The sequence below is a fragment of the Colobus angolensis genome, unplaced genomic scaffold, assembly GCF_000951035.1.
Source record: "Colobus angolensis palliatus isolate OR3802 unplaced genomic scaffold, Cang.pa_1.0 Scaffold34, whole genome shotgun sequence".
Lineage (NCBI taxonomy): Eukaryota > Metazoa > Chordata > Mammalia > Primates > Cercopithecidae > Colobus > Colobus angolensis.
Window position 1 is genome coordinate 1,305,811 of NW_012116710.1, and position 15,114 is coordinate 1,320,924.

Consider the following 15,114-nt stretch of genomic DNA (forward strand, 5'->3'; position numbering starts at 1 on the left):
CCCATGGTCTAACCAATATAAGTGAATTTCAATTTATCAATCAACAAGTCATATTTTAAAATTGAACTTTTGTCTAGAGATACTTGTAGATTCACATGCAATTGTAAGAAGCCATTTCCCATCAGCCATTTACTAAGTAGCCTGGGGATCTTGTTAAAATGCAGATCCTGATAGATTAGGGCTGGGGTGCTGCCCAAGATTCTGCATTTCTAAGAAGTTCCCGGATGACGGTGGTGTTCACAGACCGCAGCTCCTATGTGAGGGAGAGCAGTTGGGTTTCTGTCTGTCTGCCGCACCTGATCAGTGATTAGCGCCTGAGTGTGGGGCGGCCAGAATTTTACTTGAGGAGACGCTCGGCTCCTAGCACCCTCTGTGGTGCGGGTTTTCCAAAGTGCGGGCATTACCCCAACTGTCTCTGCAGACAGCTTCCTGCATGCTTCTCACAAGTGCTCAGATGGCTGAGTTGGCAAGTGGGCGGTGCTGCTCTTTGGGGCCGCCTTGTTCTTTGCCTTTCCCTCCCTTTAGTGATGTGTCCCATCCGTTGCCCACACTCAGTCCACACGTTTAGGCTCAGGTGGGCGTGACTGAGTGGCCTTTCCCCGGTAAGACCAGTGTCGTAACTGGAATTAAGTTGTGGAACATAAGAGTCAAGGCTCATGTCTGCTGTAAGCTGGAGCTGAGGGAATGTTTGGGGGATCCCACCAGGTATCAGTAAGGGAACCATGGTGACAGCCAGCCTTGCCCACATGAGGCATCTGCTTTGTCAGTAGTGGCCTTCTCAGTAGTGGAGAAGGGAGGAAGGAGAACGCAGCTCTTTCAGTGCTGTCTAGCAGTGCCCAAGAGCCGCTGGGCACCTCACTTAACGTCTAACTTCAAATTCATTCTTGGGCATTCCTGTCTTCCTCTCCGATCTTGAATGGATGTTGGCTCCGATAATGTCATCCTGAAGTTTCTTTGTCCACACAGGCCTGGCTGGTTGTTAATAAGCTGTTAGTGCAGCCTTTCACTCAGGAAGCCCTGATGTGTAAAGGAACTGTGTCTTTGTTCTTCCTCTCTTCCCTTTCTCTTAGGCCCACTTTATCTCTCCTCTCTCTTCCTCTCCCTCCTCGTTTTCTCCCTCCCTCCTCCTCTTCCCCTTTCCCTCCTGCTCTTCCCCTTTCTCTCCTCCTCTAAGAAACCCAGTCTTAATTCCGCACAATGCGTGCACATACAGTAGCTTCTCTGCTTGAGTGAGCTGGTGTGGTTAGGTTTTCTAAGTATGCACACTGGCCTTACTACTTGTCCTTTTATTCCCTTCCCACAGACCGTAGACCAAGAATTATTTTCATTTTTATTATTTTGATTTTTTTAAAGTGAAATGTTAACTTTTCCTCTTTGAAATAAATTCCCATTTGGAACATCAGCCTACAGTTTGAACATTTATTCACCTCCTGAGCTTGTACAACAGTCGTGGGAGTTGCGGCAGAAGCAAGTGAAAGGCCAGATGAGCGCTTCTAAGCTTGGGAGGAAGAGAGAGGTGAGTGAGGCTTGTGGGCAATCACTTGTCAGCTGGGGCCTCTGGAAAGCAAGAGGTTGAGTCAGAATGCTGGGCGTACTGTCCTGCTAGTGTTTTTCTTCTATGGTGGTGGTGACACTGCAGGTGGGATGTAATGGTGGGGGTTGCGGGGAAGCACTGGCCATGGAGTCAAACTGTTGTGCCCTGGGTAAGTCACCTCAAAGCTGAGTCTTGGTTTCCTCGTTTGCACAGCGGGGTGAATGCTACCCCTGCTGTTCCCCAGGGGTGAAGGGTCACTGCCTTGGTGACGACAGTGCTTTGCAGATGTGCAGGTGTTTTCTGCCACCTCAATCAGTCGGGCGGTTTCTTTTTTTCTTTTACAAGAAGAGGGGATTCAGAGCAAACCCTTTGCTTAACTCAGGAAGCTCTAATATTTGAAGGCACTGCTTAACAGCCTGCAGAACCTGTTCTGAGTACTACTTTGGCACCAATTCCTTTTTGTTTGTGGAGTAAAATTACGCAGTGAAGATGGTGTAACACCAAATAATTGTAGACTCCCGCAATAGGTAAAATAGCTCCATTTTACAGTTAAGGAAGCTGAGATTCAGCTGAGGCCCCAAAGCTAGCTAATGTACTAGTTCTTAGAACATTCTTTGAACACAAAGACTATGATGAACTCCCTTCTGAGCCACCCACAAATACTAGCCAACCACTCTCCTGCAGATCTTTGGGAAAGGGAAATTAGAAGTTCTTTTGGAGAGGCGGAGGTTGGGGAAAACTCTCGTCACCCACAGAGTGAACTCCCACGTGGGGCTGCAAGGAAATCAAGCAGCCCTGGTCCAGGCAGGACTCACCTTTGGCCTCTTCCCAGAGGATGTCCTGAAGAAACTTCCCCAGGGCCTGGCTGTGCTGCTGGTACTGAACCCCTGACAGCTTGATTCCAACATCAAAGGGGGCGTTGAACTAGGAGGCAGGGCAGGGAGGACCCAGGAGATGTCAGAGGTCATGCCCATCCCCATTCCAAAGGGGGCTCTGGGCTGTCTGCTCTCTCCTCAGGAGTGGAGAGGGAGAATGGCCTTTGGGCCCCAGCAGGGACTGCCGAGTGACACCTCAGCCAGATTCTCTTCCTTTCTCAGGGCCACAGCTCACCTTCCCATTCACCATCTGTCAGACACTTACTTACCTTGCAGTCTCATGCCTCCCAGCCTTAGCCTCTAGGGGGATTGCTGATAACAGCTGTGGTGGCCCCTGGTATGAGACTTTTTTCTCCTTTGCAGTTTTGAAGACAAACGGTTGAGTCACCAATGGCAGCATTTCGGGCCCTGGCAGGGGGTCTGCCCGGTATTCTCAGCACTGGCCTGCTGGCCTTCTATTCCTTCCCTGCCCCTAGCTCTTTCTGCTTTCCCTCTTGTCTGTTTCTTCTCCTTTTTTTTCCTTCGCTAGGTATTTTTTCCTCTCATATGCATAACCCTTTCTTTGATGCCTGGAAAATCAAAAGGAAGCTGATGTTTTCCTAGAAGGAGGCTCTGAACCAAGTCCTCCTTTCTGTGCCTCCATTTCTCCCCCTCTATAGGGAGAGCTCCCCATCTCTCCCGTTTTCCAGGCGTTCCTGAGATGATTTTCTGGAGCTCAAAGCTTTAAGTGGGAAGGAGCTCTGCTGCAGCCACATGGCTGACTTTCCTTGGGAGCAGAGATTGCCTCTCTTTGCCAGTGGCTGCATTGGTGCCAGTGGCTGCATTGGTGCCTGGCCATGTTGGGCGCTGTCTTATCTTGAGTCAGGGAAGGATCTTAGTGCTGGGGCATTTGGTCCTCACAGTAGAAGCCCAAGCACAGTTGGAGGCCAAGGACTAGGATGTAGGACTTTTAAACCCACCTGGCCCTGAAAACCGCTTTAGTCCCATTCCCTTCGTCTGCGTCAGGCCAGGCATCCTCAGGGCCTCCCTGTGGGGTAGGCGCTACCACTGTACCCGTGTTACAGGTGTGGACACAGGCGCAGAGAAGCTATTAACCAACCAATAGCTATGCGTTCCCTTTTTGAAATCTCCCTCCCCTTAACTCCACCATGAAGATGGACCCAGTGGGGAATGACATGATTGATTTTTTTTTTTTTTTTTTTTTGGTAAGGAAAGTTGGGGCCTTCCATTCCCTCCGGTAAATACTCATTTTTCTTCCACTGCTGAGGCAAATGCAGGGTGGCCCATCACCTGGCAGACATCTTAGTGAACAGGAGCAGCGGTCTGGGAGACTGCTGGCCTAACACCTGGTGCTGTGGTACAGGCAAGTGAGAGGTGTCATGGTGCTGGCTGGTGGTGGGGGCCAGCTTCCCTCTTGGCCTCAGTGGCCCATCTGTTCAATGGGAGTGGGACTTGGTCTCCAGAGTCTTCTACTCTGAAACTTGATTTTGGGAGGGAAACGTTTGTGGGGAGGTAGAGGGGCCTGAGATGAGAGAGGTGGGTGGGACACTAGGTTGTGAGGGGTTTGGTAGTGGGGCGCTCCCGGGCTCTGCAGCCGCTCCTCTTCTGGCAGCCCCAACACCCACCCCCCAGGCGTTTGACTTCTGGTTCCAGCCAAGGCAGCGTGGGTCACATGCTCGGAGTCTGGCTTTCACAGAAACTGCAAAGTTCCCGCTGTACCAACCCCACCTTGCATCATCAGCCACCAAGACCTCTTTCTCATCTGGGCTAATGTGCAGCTCCTCTGGCTGGGATGACCATGTGTGGAGCTGGCCGTCTCACCAGCAAAATATCCTGGTTTTGGCATAAGGATATGCAGCTCTTTCAAATGGGAATCTAGTGTATCCTATCGTGTAGAGGAAAGGTCTGAACACCACTAGGCACTGGTGAGGATGAGAGCGAGCAGGCGCTGGGGGAGCTTCCGACGGCTTTATTCCTTGACTGGAGAAGAGTATGGTGAACAGGCAGGCAGAGGCCAAGGCGGGCACATTTCACTCCTTCTCTGGAAGGAAGAGGCCTCCCCGGGGCCACTGTGCGCTGTCTCTGTTCATCAGACCAATGCGGAGGAAGAGGGCTTGGGGACTGGAATCAGCCCTGACCTTGCGTTGCGTCTCTGCCACACTCCGCTGTGGTACGTTGGGCAAGTGAGTTCCCCTCTGAACCGTTCCTCCGCTCTAAAGTGGGAATAGTGCCAGCCCTGCTTACCTCACAGGTTGTCGTAGGGAGGAGGTGGGGCGGTTAGAGGTGAAGCTGGTATCCTCGGGCACAGTGTTTAATAACTGCCATTATTAAGTGCTACCTTGGGGGAATCCTGCCTTAGCCGCGAAATGGTGTCACCAACCAAATGCTTAGAAGAAACCATTCCCTGAACCTCAGCCACAGGAAGGTTATATAGACAACCCCGTAAAATCCTTTACTCCCTCCTCCTCTCCATCTCTGGGTTGTCTTAACTTTCTCCTTGCCCCCCACACGATTTGTCAGAGCAAATCGTCCAGACCTGCCCTCCTTGCCTCCAGGTGAGGTGAGTGAGTGCTGGAGCCTGGGCTGGCGCCGGCTCTCCCATCCAGGGTGCTATTTCAAAGCACTCCATCCCCCAGTTCAGGCCCTAGAAGCCCCTGAGTAAAACACGGTTTTCTGCAGAGAAACATCTTCAGTCTGAGCCTGCCGTTTATTTCTGGGTGTCTTTGCCTCTGGGCACTATTTTCTGTCCCCTTTGAGTCACCTGGAGGCTCTGGCACCCTCTCTCCTCTGCCCAGTCTCCCTCAATTCCTATTCTGTTGTAGCAAAGTTACTTCTCCCAGATGTTTTTCTCTTAATGGGCAAAGACCTCATAGAGCCCAGGGCAGAGCTCAGCTCCTGTGATACTGGTTTTATAGTTCTGGGGAGCTTGTAGTTGGGGCCCTGTTCGCTGCCACCTGTCCCTGCCCTCCCTCTCCCGACCCCACCCTCGCCGCCACAGAAATACAAAACTGCAGAGGTACCAACCTGGATTTCCAGTTCATCCTCTGCCCCTTCTGCCTGATCTCCATCTTCTGGGCGGAGCCAGCCTCCTAGAGCTCGAGGCTGCAGCTTGGCTGGTGGCTTCTTGGACTCTTTTCTCTGCTGGAAGGGGGAAATAGTCTCTTTAGGACCCCAAGCCCCCATGTCCTTCCAGAAAGAGTGAGGTCAGACCCAGTCCTTTGTGCTCTGGGAGAAGGCCGAAGCCCAGAGATTGCACCGCTGCTCCAGGTCACAGAGCTGGTTGCTAAGTGGCAGGGCTGGAACAAGAGACCCTAGTCAGCATGTGGGGCTTTGTGGGAAGCTCTCACCTGGACTCTCTGGTGGTCAGGGCTCAGGAAGCTGGAGCCTGCCATGGCCAAGTCCAGCCAGAGCATGCCGAGGAGCAGGAGGCTGCAGACGTTCCCTGGGGAGGGCATGGCCTCAGCTGGGTTGCAGACAGATGGACCTGGGGGAGAGAGGGTCTCCAGGCAGCTGCCTCCCCTTCTCATGTGCCTCTGAGCTAGCTCAGGTAGGAGCCCAGCAAATGGCGTGAGGGGGCTTTACTATCTGGGGTCCTGACTGCTGTGTAGACAGGACGCCCCTCCACCTCCCACGGTAGAAGAGAATGGATGTGTGTTCTCTTCTCCAAGGCTGTTCAGGGCAGAATGCCTGGCAGCAAGACTCGATAGGGGGCTGGGGGTCCTCCCCAGTGCCTTTTGTCCCAGGCTCTGAGGAGCGCGTAGCAAGTCTTTTCATGAGGAGTGAGGAAGCTGAACCAGCAAGGGCCCCAGGGGACTTAGTGGCGAGGGGGATTAGAGGCAGCTCCTAAACGAAGCCTTGTCTCTGAGCAGCCAGACAGACTCCGATTGTCCCACATCCCCTGTGTTTAGAGGGGACTCCTGAGGCCCAGAGAAGTTAAATGAATGGGCAGCAGTCACGGGCAATAAACCTGTCAGCAAACATGCACGCAGAGAGTAGAGAGAGAGCCTACCTGCAATTCCTGGCGGAGGTGGTGCCTGGTGGCTGTCGGGTCCTTATATAGGAAGGCTGGTGTTTGTTTTAAACCAGCAACCCCATCTCAGAGGTGGCCTAGCTTCCGTGGGGCTGATGTACAATGTACATTCCTTGGGAACTAAAAATGTTCATGTCCTCTGGGTGGAAGTCAACAGTGAGGTCAGATGCCCTGCGGGATTGCTGGGTTGGCGAGGGGTGAAGCATGTGCTCCAGCTGTCCCTGGAACACAGGGTGGCAGAGTGCCCCAAGTGGGCATGGCCCTGGTGGAGGAGGGAGGGAGGAGAGTGGCTCTGGGGTCTGGGTGCAGCTTTGTTGCTGTGTGACCTTAGCTTACTCGCCCTTTCTCCCTGTGTAAAATGAGGCTGTCGTCACTAGGAGAGCTCTGAGACCTCCCCAGTCCGGCGCGCCGTTGTTTCCCATGTGCTGTTGCTGCTCTGGCCTCTGTGAGCCCTGGGAGCCCGCGGGGAGCCAGGCTGGTGATCCTACACCTTCCGAGGAGGAGAGTCCTACCTTCGGGTTGAGCAGACTGCTCCTGATCATCCTCTCCAGACAGCGGGTGTGGGGATAACCTCAGCCAGTGGCTGCGCTTCCGTCCTTTCTGCCAGGTGCTGTGACTGACTGCCTGGCCTGGCGTGTTTTCTCATGGCAGTTTGCCTTGCCTTGCCTTCCCCCAGCAGCTTTGGTCCCTTTTAGCGGATGCCTCTTCTGAGAGGGAAGTGCATTGGACCTGGAGGTGGAAGATCTGCGCTTAGCGCTTAGCACAGGGCTGGCTCCTCCCTCGTTGACTGGCCTTAGGCAGACCACAGATAATTCCCCTTACCCAGAGTCTTTGAGGGTGAAATGAGGCGATGGGGGAAAGGTGGCTTCTAACCTGTAAAGCACCCTGCAGATGACAGTGGTGTCATACCAGGCCCATAGGACTTCCCAGCACAGGCCGAGGCCACTGCCTCATTTCCCTTGGTCCCAGGAATTTCTTCCCTTCTCGGGTGCTTCATCCAACTGGTCCCTGGCAGGAACCCCTAAGGGCCAATGAGTTGTCTGCAGAGAAGTTCTAGCAGTTCAGGAGAGGAGCTCACCTTAGGCTGGGGCTTGCCGCAGGGATGTTAGCAAAGGCTCCAGGAAAGAGGCCTGTGGGGAACTTGGGGCAGGGCTTTGAAGGCAGGGCTTTGCGACAAGCAGAGGGGAGGTGAAGGTGTGGGTAGGGTACGTTAGTGCAGCAAGGAGAAGGCTGGATGGCTTGGAGGAGGATGGCGATGGGGTCATAACAAAAACATTAGAAGGTGGTTTGGGGCCAGGTGATGGATGCCTTGGGAGTTGCTAGCCCAGTAAGTTTGGGCTCTTTTTGCAGGAGGGCAGCCACCGAGGATTCTTGAGGAGAGAGACCATAGTATGAATGAAAGAGTTGGAAAGACGAATTTAAGGCACTGGGAGGCTGAATCCTTTATTTTGCTGGAAGAAAAACTGAATGCCAGAAGGGCCGCACTTTGCCCAAAGCTATACAGCCATCAGGGGCAATGCTGGGACTCTCCCGTGGATCTCTTGGCTCCTGATGCAGTGCTCTTTCTGATACGCCATCTGGCTCCGTAATGAACGTGGTGTTCCAGGAGAATCAGTCTGCGCTGAACAGGATGGAATTGGGGCAGGATGTCCAGTGAGGAGGACATTTAGGCAGCAGAGCAAATGATTGCCAAATGACCACCTATCCTACTTAAAAGATCAACCTCGGGGTGGATTGGAGTTTTCTTTTTTCTTTTTTTTTTTTTTTTTGAGATGGAGTCTCGCTCTGTCGCCCAGGCTGGAGTGCAGTGGTGCAATCTTGGCTCACTGCGAGCTCCGCCTCCCGGGTTCACACCATTCTCCTGCCTCAGCCTCCCAAGTAGCTGAGACTATAGGCGCCCGCCACCACGCCTGGCTCATTTTTTGTATTTTTAGTAGAGATAGGGTTTCACCATGTTAGCCAGGATGGTCTCGATCTCCTGACCTTGTGATCCACCCGCCTCGGCCTCCCAAAGTGCCGGGATTACAGATGTGAGCCACTGCGCCCGGCCTGGATTGGAGCTTTCTAGAGTCTCTTGGGACAGCAGAAGCACAGACCGGGTTGGACTGAATCTTTAAGTGGGACATGAGGGACAAAGTACCTCCTGTTGGTAAACATCTCACCACCAGCCCACTGTGGTGGCTAAAATCCCACCTTTAGTCCCAGCAACATGTGAGCATGTCACCAGGAGGTCTTCACAGGCCTGTCTGCCACCTGAGTGTAGACATCTTTTGGTCCTGGAGCCCAGAGAGGCTGAATGTGGAGAGGGTAGAGAGAGGCCCGTAGTCCTCAGAGAAGACTTGCAGCTTTTTCAGAGCCACCAACTCCATAAAAAAAAAAAAAAAAAAAAAAAAAAAAATCTCCAAACAGAAAAACCCTAACTATGGTGACCAGGTACCTCCTGAGACATGAAGCTTCCGATTACCTGGACCCTGGAGGCCTCTCCAGGCAGAGCTGCCAGTGTTGATCCTAGATAAGACCACCAGCAAGTAAACACCCACTGTGCAAAGCTGTGTTATCTTTGGGGAACTGAAATGTCCCCTGGGAGTTGGAAACTCCCCTAGCCACATACCACAGAGTCGAGGAAGGAACAGCTGATGGACAGAAGAACCATGGCGGGAGGAGGCACCCGGAAGCTACCTCACGGTTCTCTTAGTTACGGAATGGAGGAGAGATGCTGGCCGGAGGACACAGCAAATCTCAACGAGAGGAGCTTGGAGGAAGCCCGAGTGACCTGGAGGGGACTGACTGACCTTCCTCATTCTTTCCAAGTATGAATAATAACCAAGCCCAGTTTGTCAACTCCTTGAGGGTGAGGACGACGCCCTGTTCTCCTTTTTGGAACTGGGTGGGGGCTCAGGAAGCAGGTTCTGTCCTGTCGGCGGCTTTCCTTTCTGTCGTAGGCCTCTCGAGGGCCTGCCTTCATGAAGGCACATGATTGACTCCTCATTTGTGAATTGATTGCTATATGTAAAGGGCATCTGAGACCAAATTATCTTCATATACTTTTCATTGTAATTTTATTTGTACTGATAATTAGTTGGTTTAGCAAGCTCTTTTTTCATAGATTTGCCTAAACTTCAGTGTGAAAGAGGCAAATTCTGGGGTTCTAGAAAGAGATTTTATTCTTTGATATAGGGCCGTTTGGTGGGGTTTCTTTTTGGCCTAGTTGTAGCTTCCATAATTTCTAGATGCACATTTTCCAGTAGACGTATACAGGCATACCGCGGAGGCATTACAGCTTTGGTTCCAGACCACAGTGAGGTGAGTCACACGAATTTTGTTGGTTTCCCCGTGAATATAAAACTTATGCTGATACCATACTATAGTCTAAGTGTGCAACAGCATATGTCTAAATGAATATACATATATATTTTTTTGAGACAGGGTCTTGCTCTGTCACCCAGGCTGGAGTGCAGTAGCACTATCACGGCACACTGCAGCCTCCACCTCCCTGGACTCAGATGATCCTCCCACCTCAGCCTCTCAAGTAGCTGGGACTAGAGGTGCACATCACCACACCTGGTTAATTTTTGTATTTTTTGTAGAGACAGAGTCTTGACATGTTGCCCAGGCTGGTCTTGAACTCCTGGCTTAAGTGATCTGCCGGACTTTGCCTCCCAAAGTGCTGGGATTACAGGTGTGTAGTCTTTGAAATCCAGTGTGTGTTCTTACAGTGCATTTCAATTTGGACTAGCCATGTTTCCAATGCTCAGCAGCCACATGGGGCTCATTCTAGGTAGGTGGCCATCGCTCTTAAATCCTCCGTAACCTTAGCCACGTTCTCTCATCCCTCCTCTTCGCCAAGCTCTGCCTCTCTCACTGGGGCTTCCCTAGCCTCCGGCCATCTTGGGGCCAAAGCTCTAACACTTTGCCTCTCTTGTGTCTTCAATCTGTTCCCCTCCAATGGCTTCTGATTTCTGCCTTAAAATACACCGAGGTTCCTAATCCTGAAAACGTCTGTTGTGCACCGATCCCACCCTCCCCTCATGTTACCATCTCCATTTCCTTTCCCTTTCCTTGTGTCCTCTTCTTTACTGTGTCCTGGCCCCTCAAGACTCGAACTTGACTCTCATCCCCACCGCTGTACTGAAACTGTTCTCTCAGCGTTGCTGGTCATCCAGACTTTTAGTCTATGGACTGCCAAGAACCATAGGACCTCGGGGTGGGACGTGGCCTGGAGGGCCATCTAATCTCAATTTCCAGATACAGACCTGTGTTGGGTTGTGTTGGATTCATGAGGAAAGCTTCATAAGTTTTATGCATGTTTATAAGACTCCATCCTTGGATTCTGATCCAGTAACTCTGGTGTGGGGGCCCCAGAATCTGTTTCAAGTATCTCAGGTAATTTTGATTATAAATTACCAAGTATCCCAGGTAAATTTTGATTATAAATGCTTGCTTCCAGCAGAAAATTTAAACATATGGAAGGTGAAATCTTTCTCTCTGAATACCCCAATTCAGTTTCCACTAATGTGAATATCTTATATAACCATAGTACATTTATCAAAATTAAAACACCAATGTTTGCACATTACTGTTAATCTCCAGACTATTTGTAAGTCACCGGTTTTTCCATTGTCCCATCTGTTCTTCCTTTTCTTTCCCTTATCATAACCACTTTTAGAGGGTTTTGAATGGTATCATTTTGTCTTCACCGTCAGCTTATTACTATACGGTGCTGTTGTATTTTTTGAGTGGTTGCTCTAGGATTTACAAATATGACTTCAGTATATTGCAGAATATCTTCAACAACTACGATATCCTTTCACAGATAGTGTAAGAACTGTAGCACAGAATGCTTTCATTTCCCCACTTCTATTCTTTGTGATATTGTTGTCACACGTTGTATTTTTACATAAGCTATGAGCCCCACAATGCATGTGAAATAGCCAGTGTTTTTAGAGAGACTAAAGAAATTAAGAAAAAGTCTTATGAACTCGGGTATTTACTATCGTGTTGCTCTTTATTCCTTAGTGCAGATCCATTTTTCTTTTCTTTTTTATTTGAGACAGGGTCTCACTGTGTCACCTGGGGTGGAATGCAGTGGTGTGATCTCAACTCACTGCAGCCTTCGCCTTCTGGGCTCAACTGATCCTCCCACCTCAGCCTGTAAGGGGATATCTGTAAAGGGATATTGGAGTTGTTGAAGGTATTTGCAATATGTTGAAGTCATATTTGTTTGTTTGTTTGTTTTTTGAGATGGAGTTTTGCTCTGTTGTCCAGGTTGGAGTGCAGTGATCTTGGCTCACTGCAACCTCTACTTCCTGGGTTCAAGCAATTCTCCTGCCTCAGCCTCCCGAGTAGCTGGGACTACAGGCATGCGTGACCACACCCAGCTAATTTTTGTATTTTTAGTAGAGATGGGGTTTTGCCATGTTCTCCAGGCTGGTCTTGAACTCCTGACCTCAAGTGATCCACCTGCCTAGGTCTCCCAAAGTGCTGGGATCACAGGCGTGAGCCACCGTGTTGGGCCTGAAGTCATATTTGTAAACCCTAATTTTTGTATTTTTTTGTAGAAACAGGGTCTCACCATGTTGGTCAGGCTCGTCTCATACTCCTGGGCTCAAGCAATCCTGTTGCCTCAGCATCCCAAAGTGCTGGGATTACAGGTGTGAGCCACTGCACCCAGCCCGTTTTTCCTTCTGCCTGAAGGAAACTTCTTTGACATTTCTTGTATTGGCAGCTCTGCTGGTGATTAATTCTTTCAGCTTTTATTTGAAAGAGTCTGTTTTAAAAAAATACGTATTTTCACTAGGTATAGAATTTGAGACTGATGGTTTTTTTTTTTTTTTAATTGTTTCAGTACTTTAAAGATGTTAATTTTCTTATGGTTTGCCTACTTTCTGATGAGAAGTTGGCTGCTGCTCCTTTGTTTTTTTTTGAGACAGAGTCTTGCTCTGTCACCCAGGCTGGGGTGCAGTGGCACAATTTCGGCCCACTGCAACCTCTACCTCCCAGGTTCAAGCAATTCTCCTGCCTCAGCCTCCTGAGTAGCTGGGATTACAGGCGCCCACCACCGCTCCTGGCTAATTTTAGTAGGGATGGAGTTTCACCATCTTGGTCAGGCTGGTCTCGGACTCCTGACCTCGTGATCCACCCGCCTCAGCCTTCCAAAGTGTTGGGATTATAGGCGTGAGCCACCGTGCCTGGCCTGCTGCCACTCTTATATTTGTTGTTCTGTGTGGAATGTGTCTTTTTTTCTGGTTGCTGGGAACATGGGCTATTCCCATCCCTATGTGAGCTCCAGCTGCTTGGTCTATTGGTTTCACCCTTCATATGTGAAGGTTAGTACTTGGCCAAAGACTCCAGGAGACCCTTCAGCTCTCCGGAGCTGGCTCTGTGCAGCTTCCTCCTCCCGTCCTCCTGCCTTCAGTTCTGCCTTGGTCTTTTTTATTTGTTTGTTTTGACTCGGAACCTCGCTCTTTCGCCCAGGCCAGAGTGCAGTGGCATAACCTCTGCTCTCGACAACCTCCGCCTCCCTGATTCAAGCAGTTCTCCTGCCTCAGCCTCCTGAGTAACTGGGATTACAGGGGTGCACCACCACGCCCGGCCAGGTTTTGTATTTTTAGTAGAGACAGGGTTTCACCATGTTGGCCAGGCTGGTCTTGAACTCTTGACCTCAGGTGATCCGCCCGCCTCGGCCTCCCAAAGTGCTGGGATTCCAAGCGTGAGCCACCGCGCCCGGCCTGCCTTGGTCTTCCTGAACTCTGACTTCTGTCTCTTCAAGTCCCAGAGACTACTAGACTCTGGAGTCTCTTTACCTTTTGGCCCAGAAACTGCTTCTGGGTAGTAATCTGGGGCATTTGTTGTGCTTACCTGTTTCCCTTTTCCCAAACACTGCCTGTTGTCCTATGTCTGAAAGCAGTAGTTGTTTCATATATTTTTCTTGATTTCGTAGTTGTTTATAGCGTGAGGGAAATTCTTATTTATTATTAAAGAGACAGGCCCTTGCTGTGTTGCCCAGGCTGATCTCAAACTCCTGGGCTCAAGAGAGATCCTCCTCTTTCAACCTTCCAAAGTGCTGGCCACTGCACCCAGCCAAGGAAATTTTTTTTTTTTTTGAGACAGAGTCTCGCTCTGTTGCCCAGGCTGGAGTGCAGTGGTGCAATCTCGGCTCACCGCAACCTCCGCCTCCTGGGCTCAAACGATTCTTGTGCCTCAGCCTCCCGAGTAGCTGGGACTGCAGGCCCACCACTGCACTTAATTTTTGTATTTTTAGTAGAGATGGGGTTTCGCAGTGTTGGCCAGGCTGGTCTTGAATTCCTGGGCTTAAACAACCCGCCCATCTTGGCCTTTCAAAGTGCTGGGATTACAGTTGTGAGCCGCCATGCCTGGCTGGGAAATTCTTATAACCGTTAATCCTTTACATGCAGAAGTGGAAGGTCTCCCCTTAGTGTTTCTGGGCTCACTTGTAAATGGAAGCCTGTGAATCTTCTAGTTTTGGGAATTGTTTTCACATTGGCTTGCTGAGTTTTCTACTCAGAATGGATGAGGATTTGATGGCAATTTTTGGGGTCTCTGGCTTATAGCACCATAAAAACTCCCCTTTCTTCGCCCTGCTGATGTCTCAGAGGTATTGTGTCTATGAAGGCTTTGGCCTACTCCGTGTTCTAGGGTCTGTGGGTTTCTTTTGCTGTCACAGTTGCTTTGTTTCTGCAAAAGGATTAAAAAACATGTGGCTGCTAGCGCCATTTGGCCCTAACCAGAACTCTATGCCTTTTAAGTTTCCCTTTCTTTTATCTCATTTGGGCTTGGCAACTGCCCTGCAAGTTTTACAGATAGTATTTCTATTTGACTAGGTTATTTTGTGGTAACTAATTTTGGGGTCTCCTCTTACCCCAGGAATGGTTAATGTGTTGCCACTGTAAGCATAAACAACTATTATGGTGCAAACTTCATTTAACCCCCAATTATCTTAACCGATCCTTGGTGGTGCGAGTTACAAAGAGAGCACACAGCCAGGGACCTGTTAACCTACCAGCAACCCAGAGTGACACGGGACTAGTTCCTTCTCGGTAGTTACTTGGTGACAGCAGCCGGCACCATAGGAAGCCCAGGCCCAGGCTTGAGGAGCACAGAGCATATCAGAGAGGCAGATGTGGATATGGCTCAAGGATTCAGTGTAGAACTCTGCGCTCAGTAGTGCACGTGAAGGTGCCTTCCTGGGCTTTGCTTTTCTGAGTAATGGAAGGAAGGAAGCAGCTGTTTTCATTTGGTATCAGAAGGCTGGGGTTTTGTGGAGTGACTTGGGAGGCTCACTGGGCCAGGCCATGGCCTCTCTATCCTCACCTTGAACCAAAGTGGTTTCACTTTTTTGCATGTTACATAGTATGATCAAAGATTTATTTTATTTTTTTAAAAGGGGGTTTTGCTGCTGAGAAAGGGAAGGACAAGAAGTAGGTAGACTAGGGGTCCTGAGGTGAGTGGGCTGACCTTTAATCTGGGCCGATTCATACAAAGGTTTGGTGTGAGAAGCACCCTTGGATTACAGCTGAGAGCCCCCCCAGCTCCCACCCTGATGCTACAGTGGGGAGTAACTCTTGAGACAGGCCAGACCCAGGTGCTGGCTTTACGTTTGCACAGTCCTGGGCAGGGCTTCTACCTTCTGAGCGCTTCCTCATTAGTGAACTGGG

At 50.3% G+C, this 15,114-nt stretch overlaps 1 protein-coding gene across 7 annotated transcripts; it reads right to left on the bottom strand.

The window, feature by feature from the left end:
* Window positions 1-1,405: 1,405 nt before the first annotated feature.
* On the bottom strand, window positions 1,406-9,009 carry GHRL (ghrelin/obestatin prepropeptide). Of its 7 annotated transcripts, XM_011952280.1 has the most exons (7): window positions 8,904-9,009; window positions 6,952-7,168; window positions 6,419-6,701; window positions 5,757-5,893; window positions 5,434-5,550; window positions 2,350-2,458; window positions 1,406-1,557 (listed from the first exon to the last, which is right to left on the bottom strand). In XM_011952280.1, the coding sequence occupies exons 4-7, from the start codon at window positions 5,862-5,864 to the stop codon at window positions 1,538-1,540; spliced, it is 354 nt and encodes a 117-aa protein (XP_011807670.1). In that variant the 5' UTR covers window positions 5,865-5,893; window positions 6,419-6,701; window positions 6,952-7,168; window positions 8,904-9,009; the 3' UTR covers window positions 1,406-1,537. The 7 variants fall into 7 exon arrangements, with proteins under 7 accessions (XP_011807670.1, XP_011807672.1, XP_011807676.1 ...); XM_011952282.1 differs by lacking the exon at window positions 6,952-7,168 and having other exon boundaries at window positions 6,419-6,621; XM_011952286.1 differs by lacking the exon at window positions 6,952-7,168 and having other exon boundaries at window positions 5,434-5,547.
* Between the last annotated feature and the right edge of the window lie 6,105 nt (window positions 9,010-15,114).

Excerpts from the sequence above, each read along its gene's own strand:
- GHRL (XM_011952282.1), bottom strand. The coding sequence starts at position 5,864 with ATGCCCTCCCCAGGGAACGTCTGCAGCCTCCTGCTCCTCGGCATGCTC. Across the intron at positions 5,551-5,756 it reads CTGACCACCAGAGAGTCCAG|CAGAGAAAAGAGTCCAAGAA; the intron begins GTGAGAGCTTCC and ends TCCCCCTTCCAG. Across the intron at positions 2,459-5,433 it reads AGGATGAACTGGAAATCCAG|TTCAACGCCCCCTTTGATGT; the intron begins GTTGGTACCTCT and ends CCTGCCTCCTAG.